The following is a 21,064-nucleotide window of genomic DNA, read 5'->3' as shown; positions in this document are numbered from 1 at the left end:
TCTGGAGTTAAAGATCCTGGGTTCAAATTCTAGTGGGTGGATGTGGGTGAGCTACTTAATCTTCCTCTGGGTTTCTGTAAAATGAGAGGTGATGGGCTGGATGACCTCTAAGGTCTCTTCCAGCTTTAGAGAAGTATGTGTGTGTGTGTGTGTGTTTTTGTGTGTGTGTGTGTGTGTGTGTGTTGTGTGTGTGTGTGTGTGTGTGTGTGTGTGTTATGCTAACTGCTTGATTTGGTAAGTGCAGAGAATTGAGCTCAATGTCATAGGAACCCATATACAATATGAGGGAAGCCCACACAGGATGCTGCACAGATGCTAGGTAACAATTGCACATGTGGAATGGAAGTGCTCAGTGTCACCACCTTGGCACGTGAAGCAGGTGGTTATCTCACAGCAGCTCCATGTTTCCTGGACATGACTCTTTCCATCTGGGCACTCTGAAGAACTGGGAAGTAGATAGTGCCAACTGTATTAGTCCTTGGCAATAATCTTTAGCGACCCCTAAAATGAGATCACTAGGAAAATTACAAGAGGGAAGAGTTGACTTTCCTATTCAGGTGAAAAGGGAGACTTCAGTCTTACAACATGGGAAGCAGCCAAACCACCTAATGATGCATTAATTAATTAGTATGTACTCACATGGCGATATGTCTACAAAGCCTGGGTCTATGTTATGCAGCAGCTCCATCCGGGGGGAAGGGTTTCCTTCACTAGAAAAGAATTTATGGGGAAATATTAATTTCCTTTACAGAAAGGGCATATGCTCTTTGAATATTTCCTTTTGTGACCCTCATAGGAAATAACAAAGCTGCCAGTCTGTGGCTTGAACTTGAACCCCCAAATTTCAAAGCTTCTGATTTCTTTATGAAATCCACTTTTACATGGTACAAATCTGTATAAACATTTATACCACACAGCATAGAATACATGATGAGGAAAAACAAAGCCATTTTATACCTTTCTCTAGTAATTAATACTGGTTCTATATAAATCTGAATATAATTTAGGAACCACTGCAATTTTATTAAAGTGGGAACTACCAACATCAATCCAGATCACAATCCATTAATCCTTTCTCATATTCTATTGACCACGTCCTTCCACATAATCTCCATAGAAGATTTACCCAATGCACCCCATTAAAGAAAGTGCTCTTCATTCCTTACCCAGCTGTGCTGCTCTGGATTCTCCATCAACAAGCGCCTTCCTCCCATTCTTCCCCATCCTTATCTACTTCCCCAGCTTCCTTTTGGGTTTTGTCTTTCCCCATTAGACTGTAAACTCCTTTATGGCAGATGTTATTATCCTCATTTTACAGATGTGAAAACTAAAGCAGACAGCTGCTAAGTGACTTGCCTAGGGTCCTATGGATTGGAAATGTCTTAGGCTATATTTGAGCTCAATCCTTTTGACTCCATGTCCAATACTGTATGAAATTAATTATCTTGAAATATATATATCAAAAATATTTTTAAGTTCACAAACCCCAGGATAAGAACCCTTGCTCTAGTGCATATTCAGTTGAAATACCTCTAATTTTACCCCAAAGTATTTATGTAAATATCTAGAAAAAATTTACATAAAAAAATAAACATATGGAAATAGAAATCATAGACTATTACTATTGATACCAGAACAATATCTAGCACAATACCTGACATAATAGGCACTTAACAAATATATGTATTTGTATTTAGAGGTATTTAGAGACAGAATGGTACAAGGTAAAGCATAAAGACTTTGCTCTATGAGGACCTGGGTTCCAATCCTGGCTTTGCCACTTCTACTAAGACTTTGAATGTGTGTTGTTTGACCTCCTTGAGACTCATTTTTCTCATCTGTAAAATCAAGATGGTCTTTAAAGTATCTTCTAGCTCTAAACCTACAATCCCTCATTTAACCTCTTTGCTCACCATTGAGAAAATAGAAGCCAAAGAACTTAAATGATTTGCTCAATATTGCATTGCTAATATAGGTGACTCCACTGGGAATATAACGCAAATAGACTGATTCTCAAATTAGTGCTCTTTCAATAAGTATGGATACTACTAAAAGAATATGAAGAAATCTTATTCACTATTGGTGAGCTCAACAGTAATGATACTAAAATGCACAGCTCCCTTTATCTACTACAACTCCACATCCATCATTCAGGTTTCATATAAGAGCCAAAGGCACAGCAGGAGTAGACACTGCAGAAAGCCCTTCACTTCAACCTCCCTTCTTCTTTCCTCTTCTTGGCTGGACTTTGACTACCCCTCTCTACTACTTTAGGAAGACAGTCAGAGTCCTCACTCTGTTAGGATTGTTCTCCCTATCCCAATGATGGTGGGCCAAACCTTTCCAATCAAACCCTTGCCAAAAAATCATACAAACACTGTATTTCTCTTCCTCTCTCTCTCATACATACACATACACACATACAAACATACACTTTTATGTATGAGAAGGGAGTCACTAATTACAATTCTTCTGATAAGATCTCAAGACATTGCCTTCTGATCTGCTGTTGAAACCCTAAAGAAAAGAACTGTCTTTGGTTTTGCTACCTACCCTGAACTAGAATCCTTAGAACTTTTCCATCTGCTTAGATGCTTAGAACCATCCAGTCTGCTAACAAGTCCTCCTATATGTGTTCTCTTCCAAATGAGGATGGAAGCTCTTGGAGAAGAGATTAACATCTTTTTTTTGTATCCCCGGAACTTAGCAAAATATTTGGCATATCTTAAATGTTTGACAAATACATTTTCACTCATTAGTGAAACCAAACAATTTTACCAATGAAGACTAAACTCTATAGCTGCAATAGTGAATAATAATTTTGATTTTGTCTAGGTATCATAGAAAACTTTCTACTTTAAATCTATTTACAATACAGGGCAAAATAAAGGTTTTAGTACAGCTTAAGCAATAGTATAACTATAGCAATCAGTAAGGACCTGAAAACATGCAAAAAAGACAAGTATAATTCCTATTTTTAAAGTGATCTTACTGACATAGCAATATAATTTAATAATTATCAGTTTTGATAATTATTAATTTGACTTATAAAAATTATCTCAATCACTGACAACTGTATATTAAATGTAATTATACTTTATATTTATTATTTATTAATAATAATCTAAATAATTAAATATTTATTTAATATTGAATTAAGGAAAAGCTAGAAGGAAGGAGAACTGCAATGATCCTGAACCAAGAGGGATGCTGGTTTAGTTTCTTTTTCATTTTTTTGGAGTTAGATGATTATTCTGTGTGTGTGTGTGTGTGTGTGTGTGTGTGTGAGAGAGAGAGAGAGAGAGAGAGAGAATCTGAATCAGTAGAGCTTACTTGGTGGTTGACAGTGGCTGAGTTTAGTAACAGTCTGCTCTTTCTCACTTCTAGACCCAGGTTGGGAACCTACAAAGCTCAGACCAAAAGGGTAATAGTCAAACTGCCCTGGGTCAGACCACTTTGGGAATACTGAAAGTTTGTAAGTCTCCATCCTGAGCCATCCTGAAGTCCCGGAGCAATACAACATTCAATATCCCTAAAAAAGTAGCAACAGGAGCAGCCCAGACCTTCTTTCCAGAAAGGCATAGAGCTTGGCCCTAACATTAAATCTGAATCCAGGAGAAACAGACTGGAAGAATAAGTGAACAAAAAAGAATGTCACCATTAAAAAAAACTACTATGTGGAAGGGATGCTAAAGATATAGAGACCCAGAAGAGGAGGATGACTCCAAAACATCTATAAGCAAAACCTCAAAATGTGGGCACAAATTCAACCAGAAATGTTGGAACAGATTGTATAAGTATTTTTTAAAAAGAGTTAAAAAATTTTTGTCAATGAAATTAGGGTGCTTTGAGGGAAAAAATGAGACAGAAATGAGAATTATAGAAGAAAGAATTGGAAATGAAATAGGCAACATGGTACAAGATCTATAAAACCTTGCCTAAGCAACAACTCTCTGAAAATTAGAATGTACCAAATAGATGCTGATGACTCCATAAGACAACTTGATATCTGTACATTTTTAGCTCTTTCTTTAGAGGTACTATTCACAGACACATAAAAGCTATTATTAATTTGAATAGAAATTTGTTTAATGAAAGATATTTAGCAATATATTTGAAAAAATCTGGCATACATATTATGCATTCACTATGCTTCTCTGTAAATGAGAGGAAACACATACTTGGAAATAAGCAAACTAAATGATAGGAGATGACATTTCTAAATATCACAGGTCACAGAGGAACCCAGTGACCAGCTTTTTTCCAGACACATTTCTCACAAGCAGTCAAATTGTAATACAGGCTGGGTCTGAAGAAAATGATGTTTTTAGTCAAGCATATCATGAGTTTGCCTTTTTAAATGTGCAAAATGGAAGGTTATTTTGATAAGGAAATGGTCAGAGATATGATTCAGAAAAATTGAATATATGACAAGAGATTTAAAAAACTGTCCTAAAACAAAATATCCTTAGTGACTCCAAGTCATTAAGAGAACATGAAAATTAAATTTACATTATGAAACTTGGATTTTTACCCAAGGTTCTTTTGCATAACTGTATCTTTCTGGATTTAAAATTGTTCAACAAGACCTAAACACAACTGACCATTCTCCTTTCTCCTTTAGTAAATGAGGAAGGCTCATTTGAACTTTAGAAATATCCCAGGATGGGATTTTAAATGGCAGTCCACAGAGTGACATGTTTCTTGAATACTAATAAACAAGATGACATTTCAAAGAGGAACACAGACAGAGCCAGTTACACTAGCTATAGGCTGATTTAAAGTCATGAAAAACATTATGCTCATGTACCCTGTTTGTACCAGTCAACTTTAGAATGCACTACTGCCATTTCTTGCATACTACTAGGCCCTGCATTCTTATGAACTGTAAAAATTTCTTTCCATATCTGGAAGAGAGTTGATCTCCCCACTGGTGAAACACAGAGGTGCAATTTGAGAGTCATCATAAGGTAGCCCTTTTTTTCAGATGGCTCCCTCCACAGAAACCTACTATGGAATTACTTGCCATTCCTCCCTGACCTGAAATCCTTACTATTATAGTCACAACTTTTGATTTAGCTAGAAAAGGTAGTTATTGAGCTGGTCACCTGGGAAGGAAGTAGAGAGGATGAGAGGGAAGGGGAGAGGGATTTTTTAGCTATTTTTTATTACCTCATCAGCACAGATTAAATCATATTAAAATCAAGAAACAGATAACTGTCATCTTGAGAAGTATGGAAAACCTAAAATGAACTATATGGTTCTATTTCATTTCAGTGAAGGTGGAGAATTGGGAAGAGGTAGTATAGGAGAAAAGCAATGTGATATAATAATGTAATGGGAAAAGCACTGAACTTGGAATAAAAAAAGCTGCTTGTCAGTAATTGGCTTGTGCAAGTCACTTATGCATTCCGGGGTTTGATTTCCTAATTTGTAGAGTGTTTATAATAAAACCTGCCCTATATACTTCATAGAGCTACAATGATAGTTAGATGTGAATTTTTTTGGTAAGTATAAATCATTCTAGCAGAAAGTTAAATGGCACAGTATATAGAGTACTTGGCTTAGAGTCAAGAAGAGAGTGGAAAGGACTCCAGATCTAGACAAACCTAACTGCTCATAAAGAGTAAAAATTAAGGATCTGAATAGAATTTTAGAAAAGTAAGATATGATAGATTTCTGTTAATTACTGAATAGAAATAGAAGTATACATATTCTGAGCTATGCACAGCACTTTTACAAAAATTAGCCATATACTGACTAATTATAAAATCCTCACCAACAAATGCATAAAAATATAGTAAACACATACTTTCCATCATAATGCAAGAAAATTATATTCAGTAAAGGACTGTTAATGAAAAGATTCAAAAATAATTGAAGACAAAATTACTACTAAAAATTAAACCAAAGAATAAATCATAGGAATGATAGTTAATTTTGCTAAAGATAATAACAGTGATGAATTTTAGTGAGACAGTCAAAGCAGTCCTTAAGGTAATTTGTAATTTTAAATATTTTGTCAATAAAAATAAGAAAGAGTAAATAAATGAACTGGGAACAAAAACTAGACGACTAATCAATAAAACAATCCCAGTGAAATACTACAATCAAAATTCTAAAATTCAAAGATGAGATTAATAAAATTCAAAATGACAAAGATTAACTGAATTAATAAATAAAATTGAGGGTTTTTTTGAAAAACAATAAAATAGATGGATCAACTAATTTAAAACAAAAGAATGAAATTAACCACTATCAAAAATGAAAAAAAAATCAGAACAAATAAAGAGGAAATAAAGGAAATCATTAGTAGCTATAATGTCCAATTATAGGCCAATAAAATTGACAAGCACAAAAATAAAAAGAAAATTATCAGATAAACAGACACAGAAAGATTTTTAGTAATTCAATTTCAGAAAAAAATTAAGCAAGTCATAAATGAACTTCTAAGGAAAATTATTCCAGGTGGATTTACTAATGAATGTTATTAAATATTCAAAGAATATTATGTAAATTATTGGGAGGAAATAAAGAAAAAGAAGAGGATAGGACAAATTATTTCTAGTTTTATAACCTAAGTCAAGAAGAATAAAAACAGAGAAGTAAAATTATCAAATAATATTCTCAAGCAATATTAACACAAAATGTTAAAACAACAAAGGCTGTAGTGCCAGTTACCCCTCACTCCACCCTCTTGACACAACACTACATATGAAAGTCCCCTTGAGCTTCAGAGCAATGTCAGTGTAGTACCAAATAAACAGCCAGGGCCTGCAGCCTTTGGAACAAGAAACCTGAGATGGTGCCCCTTCCACCCCAGGGAGCAGAACTCAAATTGAAAAGGAAGGGAAAAGCCAAAAAAGATGAGCAAAAAAATGATCAAAAAAAGTTATTAAGATGACAGGGAAAATCAAAACATAAACTCAAAAGAAGAAAATAATGTCAAAAAATCTATACACCAAATCCCAAAGTAAAACAGGAAGTGGTCTCAAGCCCAGAAAGAACTCATGGAAGAGCTCAAAAGAGAACTTAAAAAACCATATAAGAGAGGTCGAAGAGGAATTGGAAAAAGAAATGAGAGCTATGCAAGAGAAATATGAAAAAGTCAACAGTTTGGAAAAACAAAACAATTACTTAAAAAATAGAAATGGCCAAATGGAAGAAGAGATACAAAATCTACTGAAGAAAAAAAATTCCTTAAAAAATACAATTGGATGGATGGAAAAAGAAGTTCAAAAGTTAAATGAGGAAAACAACTCCTTAAAAGTTAAAATTGGTGTTGGTAGAGTTGTGAACTGATCCAACCATTCTGGAAAGCAATTTGAAACTATGCCCAAAGGGTTATCAAAACTGTGCAAATCCTTTGATCTATCAGTGTTTCTACTGGTCTGTATCCCAAAGAGATCATAAAAATGGGAAAAGGAAACACATGTGCAAAAATGTTTGTACCAGCCCTTTTTGTAGTGGCAAGGAATTGGAAACTGAGTTTAGGGAATGGCTGAATAAGTTATGATATATGAATGTAATGGAATATTATTGTTCTATAAGAAAGGTTCAGCAGAATGATTTCAGAAAGGCCTGGAGAGATTTACAAGAACTGATGCTAAGTGAAGTGAATAAAACCAAGAGACCATTGTGCATAGCAATAACAAGATTATATGGTGATCAACTTATGATGGACGTGGCTCTTCAGCAGCGAGGTGATTCAAGCCATTTCCAATAGACTTGAGAGGGAAAGAGTCATCTGCAACTAGAGAGATGACTATGGGAATTGAATGTGAATTACAACATAGTATTATCACCTTTTTTATTGTTCTTTGCTTGCTTTTTCTTTCTCTTTTTTTATCCTTTTTGATTTGATTTTTCTTGTGCAACATGATAAATGTGGAAATATATTTAGAAGAATTGCACATATTTAACTTACATTGGATTCCTTGGTGTCTAGGTGAGGGAGAAAAAATTGGAACACTAAGTTTTGCAAGGGTGAATATCTTTGCATATATTTTTAAAACAAAAAGCTATTATTAAAAATTTTAAAAAGAAAAAAGAAAAGTTAAAATTGGAAGTTAATGATTTCATGAGATATCAATAATTAATTAATCAAAAGAATGAAAAAGCATAAAACAATATAAAATGCCTCACTGGAAAAACAACTGACCTAGAAAATAGATCCAGGAGAGGTAACATCAGAATCACTGAACTACCTGAATGCCATAATCAAAAGGAGAATCTGTGACAGCATCTTTCAAAAAATTATCAAGGAAAACTACCCTGATACCTTGAACCAAAGGGCAAAATAGACATTGAAAAAAATCCACTGATCCCCTTAGGAAAGAGAATCTCAAAATAAAAACTCCAAGGGAACAATTTAGCCAAATTACAAATCAGGTTGAGGAAAAAAAATTGACTCCAAGTGGCAGGAAAGAAATAATTCAAATATCAGAGAGGCACAATCAGGATTACACAGAATTTATGGAGGTTATGGAACATGATATTCCATAAGGCAAAGGAACTAGGACTATAACCACGAATTATGTATTTAACAAAATTAAGCATAAGACTTCAAGGGAAAAAATGATCATCCAATGAAATAGAAGGTTTTCAAGCTTTCATAAGGAGAAGACCAGAACTGAACAAAAAATTTTATCTCCAATATCAAGATCCCAGAGTCTAAAAAGGAAAAAAGAAATCATAAAAAGCTGAAGTGTTTATATCCCTACATGGGAAGATGACACTTGCAATTCTTAAAAATAATATCACTAATAGTATACTTAGCAGAAATATACATAAACAGAGGGCATGGGTATAAGATAAATTTGAGGGAATGGCATAAAAAATTAAGGTATGCAAAAGAAGGAATACACTAAGGTTAGAGGAAGGAAGAGGTAGAGTGGAATAAATTATTTCACATAAAGAGATGTGAATAACCTAATTACAGTGGAGGGAAAGATGGGAGATGGGTACTGGGCAACGCTTGAAGCTCATTTTCATCAGTATTGGGACAAAGAGAATAATATACATAATCACAATCAGTTGAATATAGAAATCTTATCCTACAGGAGAGTAGGAAGGGAGAAAGTAAAGGGAGGGTGAGGACTGACAGAAGAGAGGGCAGACCAGGGAAGATGGTAGACAGAAGAAAAGCACTGTTAAGGAGGGGAAGGGTAAAAGGAGAGAGAGGACAAACAGGAAAACAGGAGGAAAAATAGAATGGAGAGAAATACACAGTCATCATAACTGTGAATGTGAATTGGATGAAGTCTCCCATAAAACAGAAGTGTACAGCATAGTGGATCAAAAACCAGAATTCAACAATATGTGATTTACAAGAAACACATGTGAAAGAGAGACATACATGGTATAAAGATAAGGGGCTGGAGCAGAATCTATTATGTTTCAGCTGAAATATAAAAAACAAAAGCAAGAGTAGCAATCCTGATCTCAACAGCAAAAGCAAAAATAGACTAATTAAAAGAGATAAAAAAGAGATAAATGAAACTACATCTTGCTAAAAGGTACAATAGACAATGAAGTAATCCTATACACCAAATGGTTAGCATCCAAATTATTATTTTTGGGGGGAGGGAGGCAATTGGGGCTAAGTGACTTGCCCAGAGTCACACAGGTTGGAAGTGTTAAAGTATTAGAAATCAGATTTGAACTCTTGATTTCAGGACCAATGCTCCATCCACTGCACCATCTAGCTGTCCTGGCATTCAAATTATTAAAGGAGAAGTTAAGTGAGTTACAGGTTTATGACCAAACAAAAGATGGAAAGCATTATGAAATATAAAATAGATAATTTTGATTACCTTAAATTTAAATTTAAAGCTTTTGCACAAACAAAACCAATGCAATCAAAATTAGAAAAAAAGTGGAAAGCTGGGGAAGAATCTTTACAGCAAATGTCTCAGAAGAAGGCTTCATTCCTTAAGTATATAGAGAACAGAATCAAATTTTATAAGAATACAAATCATTCCCCAACTGACAAATGGCAAAAGGATATGAACAGACAATTTTCAGATGGAAAAAATCAAAATTGCCTATAGTCATATGATAAAGTGATTTAAATCACTAATTAAAGAAATGAAAATTAATACAACTCTGAGGTATTACCTCATACCTATTAGATGGACTAATATGGTAAAAAAAGGAAAATGATAAACGTTGGAGAAGATATGGGAAAACTGGGGCAATAATGCATTGTTGATGGAGTTGTAAACTGATCCAACCATTCTGGAGAGCAATTTTGGAGTATACCCAAAGAGCAACCAAAGGCATTTCCTTTGACCCAGTAATACCACTACTAAGTCTGTATCCCACAGGATCATAAAAAAGTGAAAAGGACCTATATGTACAAAAATATTTATAGCAGCCATTTTGGGGATGGCAAATTAGAAATAGAAATTATTAGAAATCAATTGGGGAATGGTTGAACAAGTTGTGGTATATGAATGTAATAAAATACTATTGTGTAATAAGAAATTATGAGCAGGAACTGGAAAGAAGTGTGTGAACTAATACAAAGTGAAATAAACAAAACCAGGAAAACATTGCACATAGTAACACTGTGAAATCATCAACTATGAACAACTCAGCTTTTCTTAGCAACACAATGATGCAAGACAAGTACAAAGGATTGGTGAAAGAAAATGCTATCTACTTCCCAGTAAAGAACTGATAGACTCTGAATGCAGATCAGAGCATAATTTTCCCACTTATTTTATTCTTTTTTGCATTTTTCTTTAAATCTGTTCTTTTTTCACAACTGTGATTAATGTGGAAATGTTTTATGCGATAGTATATGTATAACCCATATCAAATGGTCTATCATTTTAGGGAAAAGGAAGGGAAGAGAGGCAAGGGGAAAAATTTGGAACTCAAAATGAATACTAAAAATTGCCTTGGCATACAATTGAGGGAGAAATGAAATAATATTTAAAAAATAAAATAACTAAAGAATATATCCAATAATTAAGAATCTATCTGTTGAGACACACAGAGGAATGCAACTACAAAACACCACAAAAATAAAGATTGATCTAAATAATTAGAGAAATATTTATTGTTCATGGGTATCCTGAGCTAATATAATAAAAATAATACTACCTAAATTAATTTACTTATTCAGTGCCATACCAACCCAAAGAATTATTTTACAAAACTATAAAACATAATTATGAATTTCATCTGAGGATATAAACTGTCAAGAATCTCCAGGGAAATAATAAAAATGAGTATGAAGGAAAGGGTCTCACAGTCCCAGATCTCCAACTGTAAACATCAAAACAGTTTGGTACTGGTTAAGAAATAGAGAGGTCCATCAATAGAAAAAATCAAATACACAACAGACAGAAGCAAATAAACATCAAATGAAAAATCTCCAAACTCCAACTAGCTGCATAAGAACTCACTTTTCAACAAAATCTTATAGGCAAATTGAAATCGTCCTGTTAATACCATTTCTGGTCATGGCCAATGTGATTTGCTTTGACTGCACATTTGTTATGAAGTTTTTGTTATTCATTTTTCTTTTTGGTGGGGAATGGGGATGTGAGAAGGAGAGATAATAAATGCTTATTTTTAAAAGTTAGCTCATTATGGCATTCTGCCTCACAGTATCTTTCTTCCCATTTCTCCTCCATGTCTCATGGTGTTTTTCTCCTTATCCCATCCTTCCCATATGCCTCGTGGTGTCTTTCCTCCTTCATATAGCTAACTAACTCTTTTAGGATGCTAAATTCTTTTTAGAATGGCATACTCCCACCTCATAGTGTATATTCCCTTTCTCCTGGTTAATTGTGAGTTTCACCAGGGAACTTGTCTTTTTCATTGTTAATTGTTATATGCTCTCTCAATTCTATTTCATATTTATCATTCCTGGTGTATACTGCATCTCTTCATTTTGTTGGTAAACTCTTAAATAAATGTCCCTTTTGGTAAAGAGAATGGCCATTGTGAATTCTCCACATGACCAAACCCCAATATTTAGTGCCAAACCTCAACATTTGGTGCCAGTTGCTCATCTCAATCTCAATATTTGGTGTGTCCACATCAAACAAAACACCTTAAATCTATCTATATACCTATTTGTGTCTAATGTGGCCATCTCTGGGGGTGTAGAAAGAAAAAAAGAAATTTACATGATAATTTTATTGTATATTTAAAAGAAATAGTAAGTTGTACATGGTAGATTTAGTTTCATATGCAATCAGATTTTTAAAAAATTGTACTACATTATAGAAATGCTTGTTTTATTCCATAAATTAAAAGTGAAAAAAAGATCCAAGCGTCTTTCACCTATCTCATGCTGTCTCTCAAGTTTCAAGTTTGCCTACTATCCACAATATCTGTGCCATCTGTTCCCCTCCTCTCTATTCCCTCAGTCACTAACATAGAATAAGGCCTCCTTTTTGCTCATTTTGATAAATAAAAACAGCCTCTCATCAGATGTTCCCATTTCCATCATTTCCCTATTCCAGTTCATCTTAATATAACAGCCGGACTAATCCTTTTTAGAAGTGGATCTGATTGCATCATCACCCCCCTGTTCCAAAATCTTTAGCATTTTCTTATTGCCCATCAATGGGCAATGTTCACACTCCTTGGTCTGGCATTCAAATCCCTTCACATTTTGATTGTACCCTTATCTCCCCTCTGCACTCTTTGGTCTCCAAATTAAACAGTTCACAAATGCCCTCTGTTTTCTTGTCTTCATGACTTTTCTCATATGTTTCCTATGTCTGAAATAGCTTCCCTCACTCTCTTTGCCAAAGAATTCTTATTTCATTCTTTAAATCTTAACTCAAATAAGACCTCCCTGAAGAAAACTTGTCTAATCCCTGTGCTCCTTTCAGACCTCACATAGCCCTTTGTTTAGAACCTTTCAGAAGCATTAAAGCTATCTACAATTCTTATCTTCCCAGCAGACTCTAAGCTCCCAGGGACTTCTTTTTAATCTCTCCCAGGACTGAGCTCTACACAGGGCATATTGAATTGAATTGAACTGAATCAAACATTGAGACAAGGCCTCAGATGCTTAAATTCTTTATTAGGCCAACTACAAGGCTAAGTCTATCTCAGTAAAAAACTATGAGATAACCATCTCCCACTTGGCTGCTTTATTCCTAGTGGTCCCCGGTAAGTAGGTCAAAGGCTTTAGCAGATGCTGTTGTGTCCAATGAATGACCATTTTAAAGCAAATTCCAACTGTGAGGATATTCTCTTCAGGGACTTGTTTTTTTTTTTTCACATAATAATATTAACTTATACTTTTAAACTCTGAGGTTTGCAAAGCATTTTTACATACATTAAACATTCTCACAATATCCCTATGTGGTAGATAACATAAATGTTATCTTCCTATTTTAAAGGGGATTCAGTAATCATATTTATATCCCAAGTTTTTGACTTAGGGATTGCAGAAAGCAAAGGTTGAATCAGGAACCATACGCCCTGTTGGCAGGTCTCCCTTCTGAGCTCAAAAAGTGGAACCCAGGTCCTCCCACTTCCATGTCTAATACTTTGTTATACTAAACTGATTCTTATTAAAGTAATAAAGTATTTTATAGGATAATTCTAAGAAAATCAAATTTAATTGATTTGGAAATTACCCCCAAATGGTCAATATTATCCTATTTTCCTGACATCAGTCTATCCCTTATCTTTTTTTTTTAAAATAACCCAGTGAAAGTCTATTAGTTCAGTATATCTAGTTAACTTAAAATCAGAGTTGGAAGGTACCTTAGAGTAAACTAGTCCAACCTTGTCATTTTACCAATAAAAAAGCTAAGGTCCATGAAGTGAAATGATCTATCCATGATCATATATGTAGAACAATGGAAGTGAAATTTGAACCTAGTCCTAGAAGCGTGTTTTCCATTACACTATCCTGCAAACTTGGCAGAGCTAAGTTTAACCAGAAACTATCCTTCTTCATTCATGATATGATTGAAAAAGAAAATCCTTTCCTCTTCCACAAAGCCCAATTATAATTCTTAAGTTTAAACTTGCATTCAGACAGATGGAATTTTTTTTTTCACTTTACTTTTATTGATGTGTTTTGTTTTACATTGCAGACATATATCAATTACTCCTCCTTCATGAGAAGTCTTTAGTACCAAAGTACAATTCAGTAAAATAAGCATATGTTGACCTTGTCTAGAAGTTCAAACATTTCACATCGATCACACTCTTCATCCCTTTATTTTTTTTAATAAACATAATTTTGCATATGCCTTTCTGTTTCATTGGGAGGGAAGAGAAACTAATTTCTTGTAACAAATATGCAAAGCCAAAAACAATATAAATTCCTCAATGGTTGTATACTACCCACATACATTTCTTTTTTTTTTAAATCACCACCCATAAGTCTCACCTTCATATTCTCTATGTAGGCTCTTTCTGGATACCCTAACAGCGATAACCTTCTTAGGAGCAATGTGTATTATCTTCTCATAGAGAAATTTAAACAATTTATCCTTACTGAGTCCTTATAATTCTTTGTCATGGTTATTTTTTATGCTTAAAAGTCTTAAGGTTAAATGTGAATTTTTAATTTTCTTTAATTTTTTCATTCTTTTTTTTAACATTTTAAAATTGTTTTTTGATATCTTATGTAGTCATTAGCTTCTACTTAGCCGGTTCTAATTTTTAAGGAATTACTTTTGTATCTCCTTTTTCTCTAGTTCAACTTTTGACATTTCATAGGTTAGATAAAATTTTCTTCAGTCATATACCTCTTCCACATGTCTGCATTTAATACAAGCCATAGATAAAGATATTCTGCTACAAATGTCTGTTAACAAAAGGCCTAATCATGTTTTTCCATTTATGACCTCCTAAAGGCAAACTTTTCTACCAGACTATCCTGGAAAAATAAGATCATACATTTAAAGAAGAAATGAACCTGAAATGTTATCTAGTCCAAACTTTCATTTTACAAACAGGACAATTTAAACCAGAGAGGTTAAGTGATTTGCTAAACAAACACCAAGAATAAAACAAAGATTTGAACCAGGTCTTCTGAATTCAAAGCAAATCTTCTTTCTACCACATCTTACTGCCTAAGAAGAAAAGGGTTTTTTTTCCCCCCTCTGGGATAATATTTCATAGTCTAGTCTTACTTTGGGCCAAATCTCACAGTTTGCAGATTCAAGAGGGGAAAAAATCCAGGAGTCACTGATCAGTGACTTGCAACTTGATTCTGATGTGCTAAAATGTTTTTTAAAAGTCTACAGTTTTAGACACTGAGATCACAGCCCTATCAATTAAAAAAAAAAAGGTTCCAATTTTGACTTTCATTTTCCAAACATTTAAGAGGTGGGGCAGGGAAATATTTTCCATAAATAAATAAATGTCAATTAAATTCCACTCTTCTTGTGCCACTTATTGCTGACCATCTGTCCAGTGATGACACACTATGGGAGGAGATAGTATATTTTCTTTCACAGGAATGTCCCTGGCTATATTTTTTTGGGAGGGGGAATATTTTTCAAAAGAAAATTTGTCTGATAATATATGGAAAGGGAGAAAAATGCTTGATAATTGAAAAAATTATTTAAAAAATTTTTAAGGTTTAAATAGATATTGATTGATCATTTTCCACAATAGACTCCAAAATAGACTTGATGGAGAAAATAAAATTCTATCAGGTTTGTGTGAGTATGGGTTGGTCAAGGGTTGGTGTGAGTGATACAGGTTTCCATGTCCCAGTTCCTAACTCTATAGACTTAGACAAGACATTAATCTCTCTGAATATCATCTTTTCCCTTCACGTATAAAATGGAAATAATAACATTTGCAGGATTGTTGTGAGGCTATGTAAGGAAATAGCCTCTTTCTGAACCTTGACCCTAGGTCCAAACTGCCCCCTAATTCCTGGTTCAGTTTAACTCAGATAAGAAACCTAATCAATGCCTCTTTTAATTCATGCTTCCTTTTACTGAGTGTGCACATATATTCTTCCTTTTTTGAACCAATTCCAATGAGAGTAAGGCTCAAGCATTGCAGACCACCCTTTCCCATTTTTTTATCCACTATAAAAGTTCTGTACTATTATATACTCTGCTTCATCTTGAATGCTTAACTCTATCTGGGACCCCATCTTTACTGACCCCCCTCCACTGTGTGAGTGTATCAACACACAACTTTAATCAGATTTTCTTTCTTTACTTTCTCTCTATCTGCTCCCATTTTATTCTGCATTTTTCCAAAGATGCAGTGCCTCCCGGTTACATCAGTTCTTTCCTTCAAGCATGAGTAGTTGTTCAAGGCTGTGACTAAAGATTAAGCAGCTGCAGCCACACTTGTAGCCCAAGATTTCGGTTAAGGGAATGTGGAAAGCCAGGGCTGAATCAGAAACCTTGTGTCCTAAGGGCAGGGAACCTCTCAGTTCTCCCTACACCAGAGATATGACTAGAGGTCCTCAACTGAACCATAGCCCCTTAAGTTTGTTGCCTTGGCAGCACAGGTAACAAATAAAGGAGTTTTCTGCCCCATTCTGCATAGAAATATTTATATTTTAAACCTTCCTAAGTGTGTAAAGATAGGAACTAGAAAATACATATAAAATGCTTTGTAAAGCCTAAATCATTACACAAATGTGAATTGTTCTTATTTCAAGGACCTGTGGTTTCATCCCTTTCTACTGATAGAGATTATAACTCATCTCTAACTTAGTAAGCAGTCTTCAGCAGTAGCTAAAGCTTAGCTAACCCCTGTAGCCAACTTGGATAACTAGGTAATACAGTGGATAGAGCACCAGGTGTGAAATCAGACTGTTCCTGAATTCAAATCTGGTCTCAGACACTTCCTTGTGGTGTGACTCTGGGCAAGTTACCTAACTCTGACTGTGTCAGTTTCTTCATCTGTCAAATGAGCTGGGGAAAGAAATTGCAAACGATTCCATTATCTTTGCCAAGAAAATCCCAAATGGGGTTATAAGAGTTGGACACAATGGAAAAAAATTGGCTGAACTCAAATAGTCAATTTTCTAGTGATCAGATCTTCCCATTTTAAGATGGCTGATATTCAGATATTTGACCCATCATCAGTCCTATACTCAAAGCATCTCTATGAATCAATTGCCTCATTTAAACAGGTTGGAAGAGATGATCTCTAAAAGTGTCTCTAGCTCCATTCATGAACTTCCATTGCTTATACTTTCTTCCTCTAAGTCATGCAGAGCAGCTGGTATACAGCACTAGCTAAGACATAGATTTTGCAGCTCTTGTAAGACATTGAAATATATTCCTCCTCTTTCTGACTAGATGTATCTTAAATCTATTCCCAGCACGTAGCAGAATATTGGATATCATGACCACCATGATAACAGCTTACATATATAGAGAGATTTAAGATTTTCAAAGCATTCTCCTTACAACATTGTAAATCAAATGATAAAATAGTACTATCCAAGCACTTAATAAATGCTTAATGTTTGATCAGTCGCAATTTTATCAACAAAAATTCAATTCAATAATTATTTATTAACCACCTATGATTTTCAAGGCACTATGCTGGGTAGTGGGAGATAGGGGGGTGTGATGGTGAAGGCACAAAATAGTTTCTGTTCTGAAAGAGTTTACATTGAATTTTGGGGACACAAACATGCAAAGAAAACTAAAGAAAAAATATGTGCAAAATAATGTGCAGGGATAGGCACATGTCTAATATGAAGGGCAGCTTGTTAATCACTTAACAAGAATGCAATTGGGCACAAGGGTGAGCTAGAGTAGGGCTAGAGAGGGGTGTAGGAGGAATGGGATTGACACAGACAGGCATGAGAGAACAGTAAGTATTTAGGAAAGGGAATTTCATCTAGACAGCCTGTAAATCAAACACATGGATTCCAAGTGAAGCCATCAAATTATTATGCCAGATTAGGAATCCCTAAACAAGACTTGGAAAGTTAGATGTGATGGAAGGTAAGTGGAGGATTACTTGCAGTGCATTTCCCTGAGTCATGTCATGGAGGCTTGTTTCCAACTTGACACTGAAATATTAATGACTACTTTGAGTCTGACAATTTGCCAATGAGCTCCCAATTCACCTAACTGAACTATCATCTTGCCCACATTTCTCCTTTTTCCACAGGAAGAGTAGGAAACATTTTTGTCAAACACTTTGCTAATATCTAGGGAAATTGATATTATCTAGAGCAGTGAAGTCAAATTCAAATAGAAATGGGGGTAACTAATCCATAAGTAAAGATCCCTGTGGAGCACACTTTTTTTTTGTAATGGAAACTCTTTTATTTTTAAATTAAAAATTATTTTGTTTTTAATTCATGGAATAAAAGAAGCATTTCTATAACATAAAACAATAAAAAAAATGACTGTATATGAACATACAAATTGACAGTGAACAACCTGCTGTTCTCTGCAAATGTACAACAAAGTTGTTCGGTAAGTTTTTTTTCTTCTTTTTCTTCCCCCAACCCATCCTAGAGATGGCTATATTAACTTAGTTTTAAAATGTGATATAAACTAAGTTTTATTGCATTTTTATTTATCTTGTTAAATATTTTACAATTACATTTTTATCTGGTTCAGATAGCACTCTGGAATGTAGCAGGCCATCTCTATAGTTATTCCCTGATTATCAATATAGTAACTCTGTCAGAACAGGAGAGAAGGTAAGTGTGGATATGAGATCATGCAAGTCCTACACTGCAAATCTAAAGTGCTATATGAAATGTCATTTACTACATTCATGTATGTAAGTCTCATTTTACTTGAACCAAACTTTCTTAGAAAACCAACTATTACATTGGAGAATAATTGCATAATTTAATGTTACCTGATAGTCTTCCACACATCAAAGCCATCAAGGGGTTTTGTGCTATTTGTATGTCCGCCAGCAAGGTTGACTAGAGTAGGGAGCCAGTCAGAAATGTGGATGAGTTCCCGGCTTTGCACTCCTTTCTGTTTCAGTAAGGGGCTGGCTACAAAGCCCACACCTCGAATTCCACCTTCCCATAGTGTCCATTTTCTTCCTCTGAGTGGCCAGTTGTTGCCTCCTGCCAAAGTCTGTCCACCATTGTCTGGAACAAAGTTAGATATTTATATAAAGACCATATTAGTATATTCAGAGGCGATGAGATTTTTAGTTCTCCAATGGTTTGAGATGAGAAAGAAATCCAATAATACTAAATTGTCAAGTATTAAATACCACATTAAATCCTCCAATAAATCCTCCATCTTCAAGATGGATCTATGTCCCAAAAAAGTGGATTTTGTGACAAAAAAATTTGTAATAGCCTTTTAATTTCAAAATATACGCAGGTACTTCTAAATATTCACCTTTGAAAAATCCTGAGTTCCAAATTTTTCTCCCTCCCTATTCCTCTCTCCTCTTCCTTAGACAATAAGTAATTCTATAAGATTAAATATGTGCAATTCTTCTAAATATATTTCCATATTTATCATTCTGTGCAAGAAAAATCAGATCAAAAAGAAAAAAGAAGAAAAAAAAAACCAAGCAAACAAACAGCAACAACAAAAGATGAAAATAAATAAATGACACAGGGAATGAAGAAGGTAAGTATAGAGAAATATTTCCTTAGAGTTCAATAACTAAGTAGATATAATTTCCATCACTATTATCTAAAAAAGCAGCATGACAACTGAGTGCCCTTTAGAATTTAATACAGTAAAATAAAATATTCAAATATTGAAATTCAAACTCTTGAAGAGCTACAGACTTTATATTGATTAGATTAAATGATTAAATCCATTCTACCTAATTCCCATTCACCCTGGTTGGATCCCAAGAAAGAAGCAACTATATTTCTCTTGTGGGTTTTAAAGGTAGCTCTAAGGTATTGGGTTGAAGGCACTGGGTTTCCCCCCAACACTATATATAATTCACAAGCCCCATTGGTAGGCTGCCTCTTATTATCAGTTAAATCAATTAGTCAATCAGATTTAATTCACTTTTATAAAGGGTTTTTTACTCAGGTGGTATAATAAGAACAATTGGTACAAGATATTCCCCTCAAAAATCCACTAAGTGCAATAACTCTAGAAATCTAGTGTTTGACAAATGCAAAGACCCCAACTTTTAGGATAAGAATTCACTATTTGACAAAAACTTCTGGAAAACTGGAAATTAGAATGGCAGAAACTGGGCATTGACCCACACTTAACACTATTACACCAAGAAAAGATCAAAATGGGTTCATGATCTAGTCATAAAGAATGGGATTATAAATAAATTAGAAGAACATAAGATAATTTATGTCTCAGACCTGTGAAGGAGGAAGGAATTTGTGACCAAAGAAGAACTAGAGATCATTATTGATCGTAAAATAGAAAATTTTGATTATATCAAGTTAAAAAGCTTTTGTAAAAAGTTTTGTACAAAACTAATGCGGACTAGATTAGAAGGGAAGCAATAAACTGGGAAAACATTTTTATAGTCAAAGGTTCTGATAAAGGCCTCATTTCCAAAATACATAGAGAATTGACTTAAATTTAAAAGAAATCAAGCCATTCTCCAATTGATAAATAGTCAAAGGATATGAACAGACAATTTTCAGATGATGAAATTTAAACTATTTCTACTCATATATAAAGGTGCTCCAAATCATTATTGATCAGAGAAATGCAAATTAAAACAACTCTGAGATACCACTACACATGTCTCAGATTGGCTAAGATGACAGGAAAAGATATTGATGATTGTTGAAGGGGATGTGGGAAAACTGGGACACTGATGCATTGTTGGTGGAGTTGTGAACGAATCTAACCATTCTGGAGAGCAATTTGGAACTATGCTCAAAAAGTTATCAAACTCTGCATACCCTTTGATCCAGCAGTGTTTCTACTGGGCTTATATTCCAAAGAGATATTTAAAAAGGGAAAGGGACCTGTATGTGCCAAAATGTTTGTAGCAGCCCTATTTGTAGTGGCTAGAAACTGGAAAATGAATGGATTCCCATCATTTGGAGGATGGCTGGGTAAATTGTGGTATATGAATGTTATGGAATATTATTGTTCTGTAAGAAATGACCAGCAGGATGAATACAAAGAGGACTGGCGAGACTTACATGAACTGA

The 21,064-nt window shown here is 34.4% G+C and overlaps 1 protein-coding gene across 1 annotated transcript in view; it reads right to left on the bottom strand.

Moving 5' to 3' along the window:
* The window catches only part of ARSB (arylsulfatase B), a 235,086-nt gene that overhangs the window by 99,002 nt on the left and 115,020 nt on the right, over nt 1–21,064 (bottom strand). The window contains exons 5-6 of the mRNA XM_051991810.1: nt 18,805–19,048; nt 640–710 (exon numbers count right to left, since the gene is read on the bottom strand). Of these exons, the coding sequence (XP_051847770.1) occupies nt 640–710; nt 18,805–19,048 (315 nt within the window). The remainder of the gene's footprint in view (nt 1–639; nt 711–18,804; nt 19,049–21,064) is intronic.

This window comes from Antechinus flavipes, chromosome 1 (genome assembly GCF_016432865.1).
Source record: "Antechinus flavipes isolate AdamAnt ecotype Samford, QLD, Australia chromosome 1, AdamAnt_v2, whole genome shotgun sequence".
In the NCBI taxonomy this organism is placed as follows: domain Eukaryota; kingdom Metazoa; phylum Chordata; class Mammalia; order Dasyuromorphia; family Dasyuridae; genus Antechinus; species Antechinus flavipes.
Note: the sequence above shows the minus strand (reverse complement) of the source record. Positions and strands in the feature narration are given on the sequence as shown.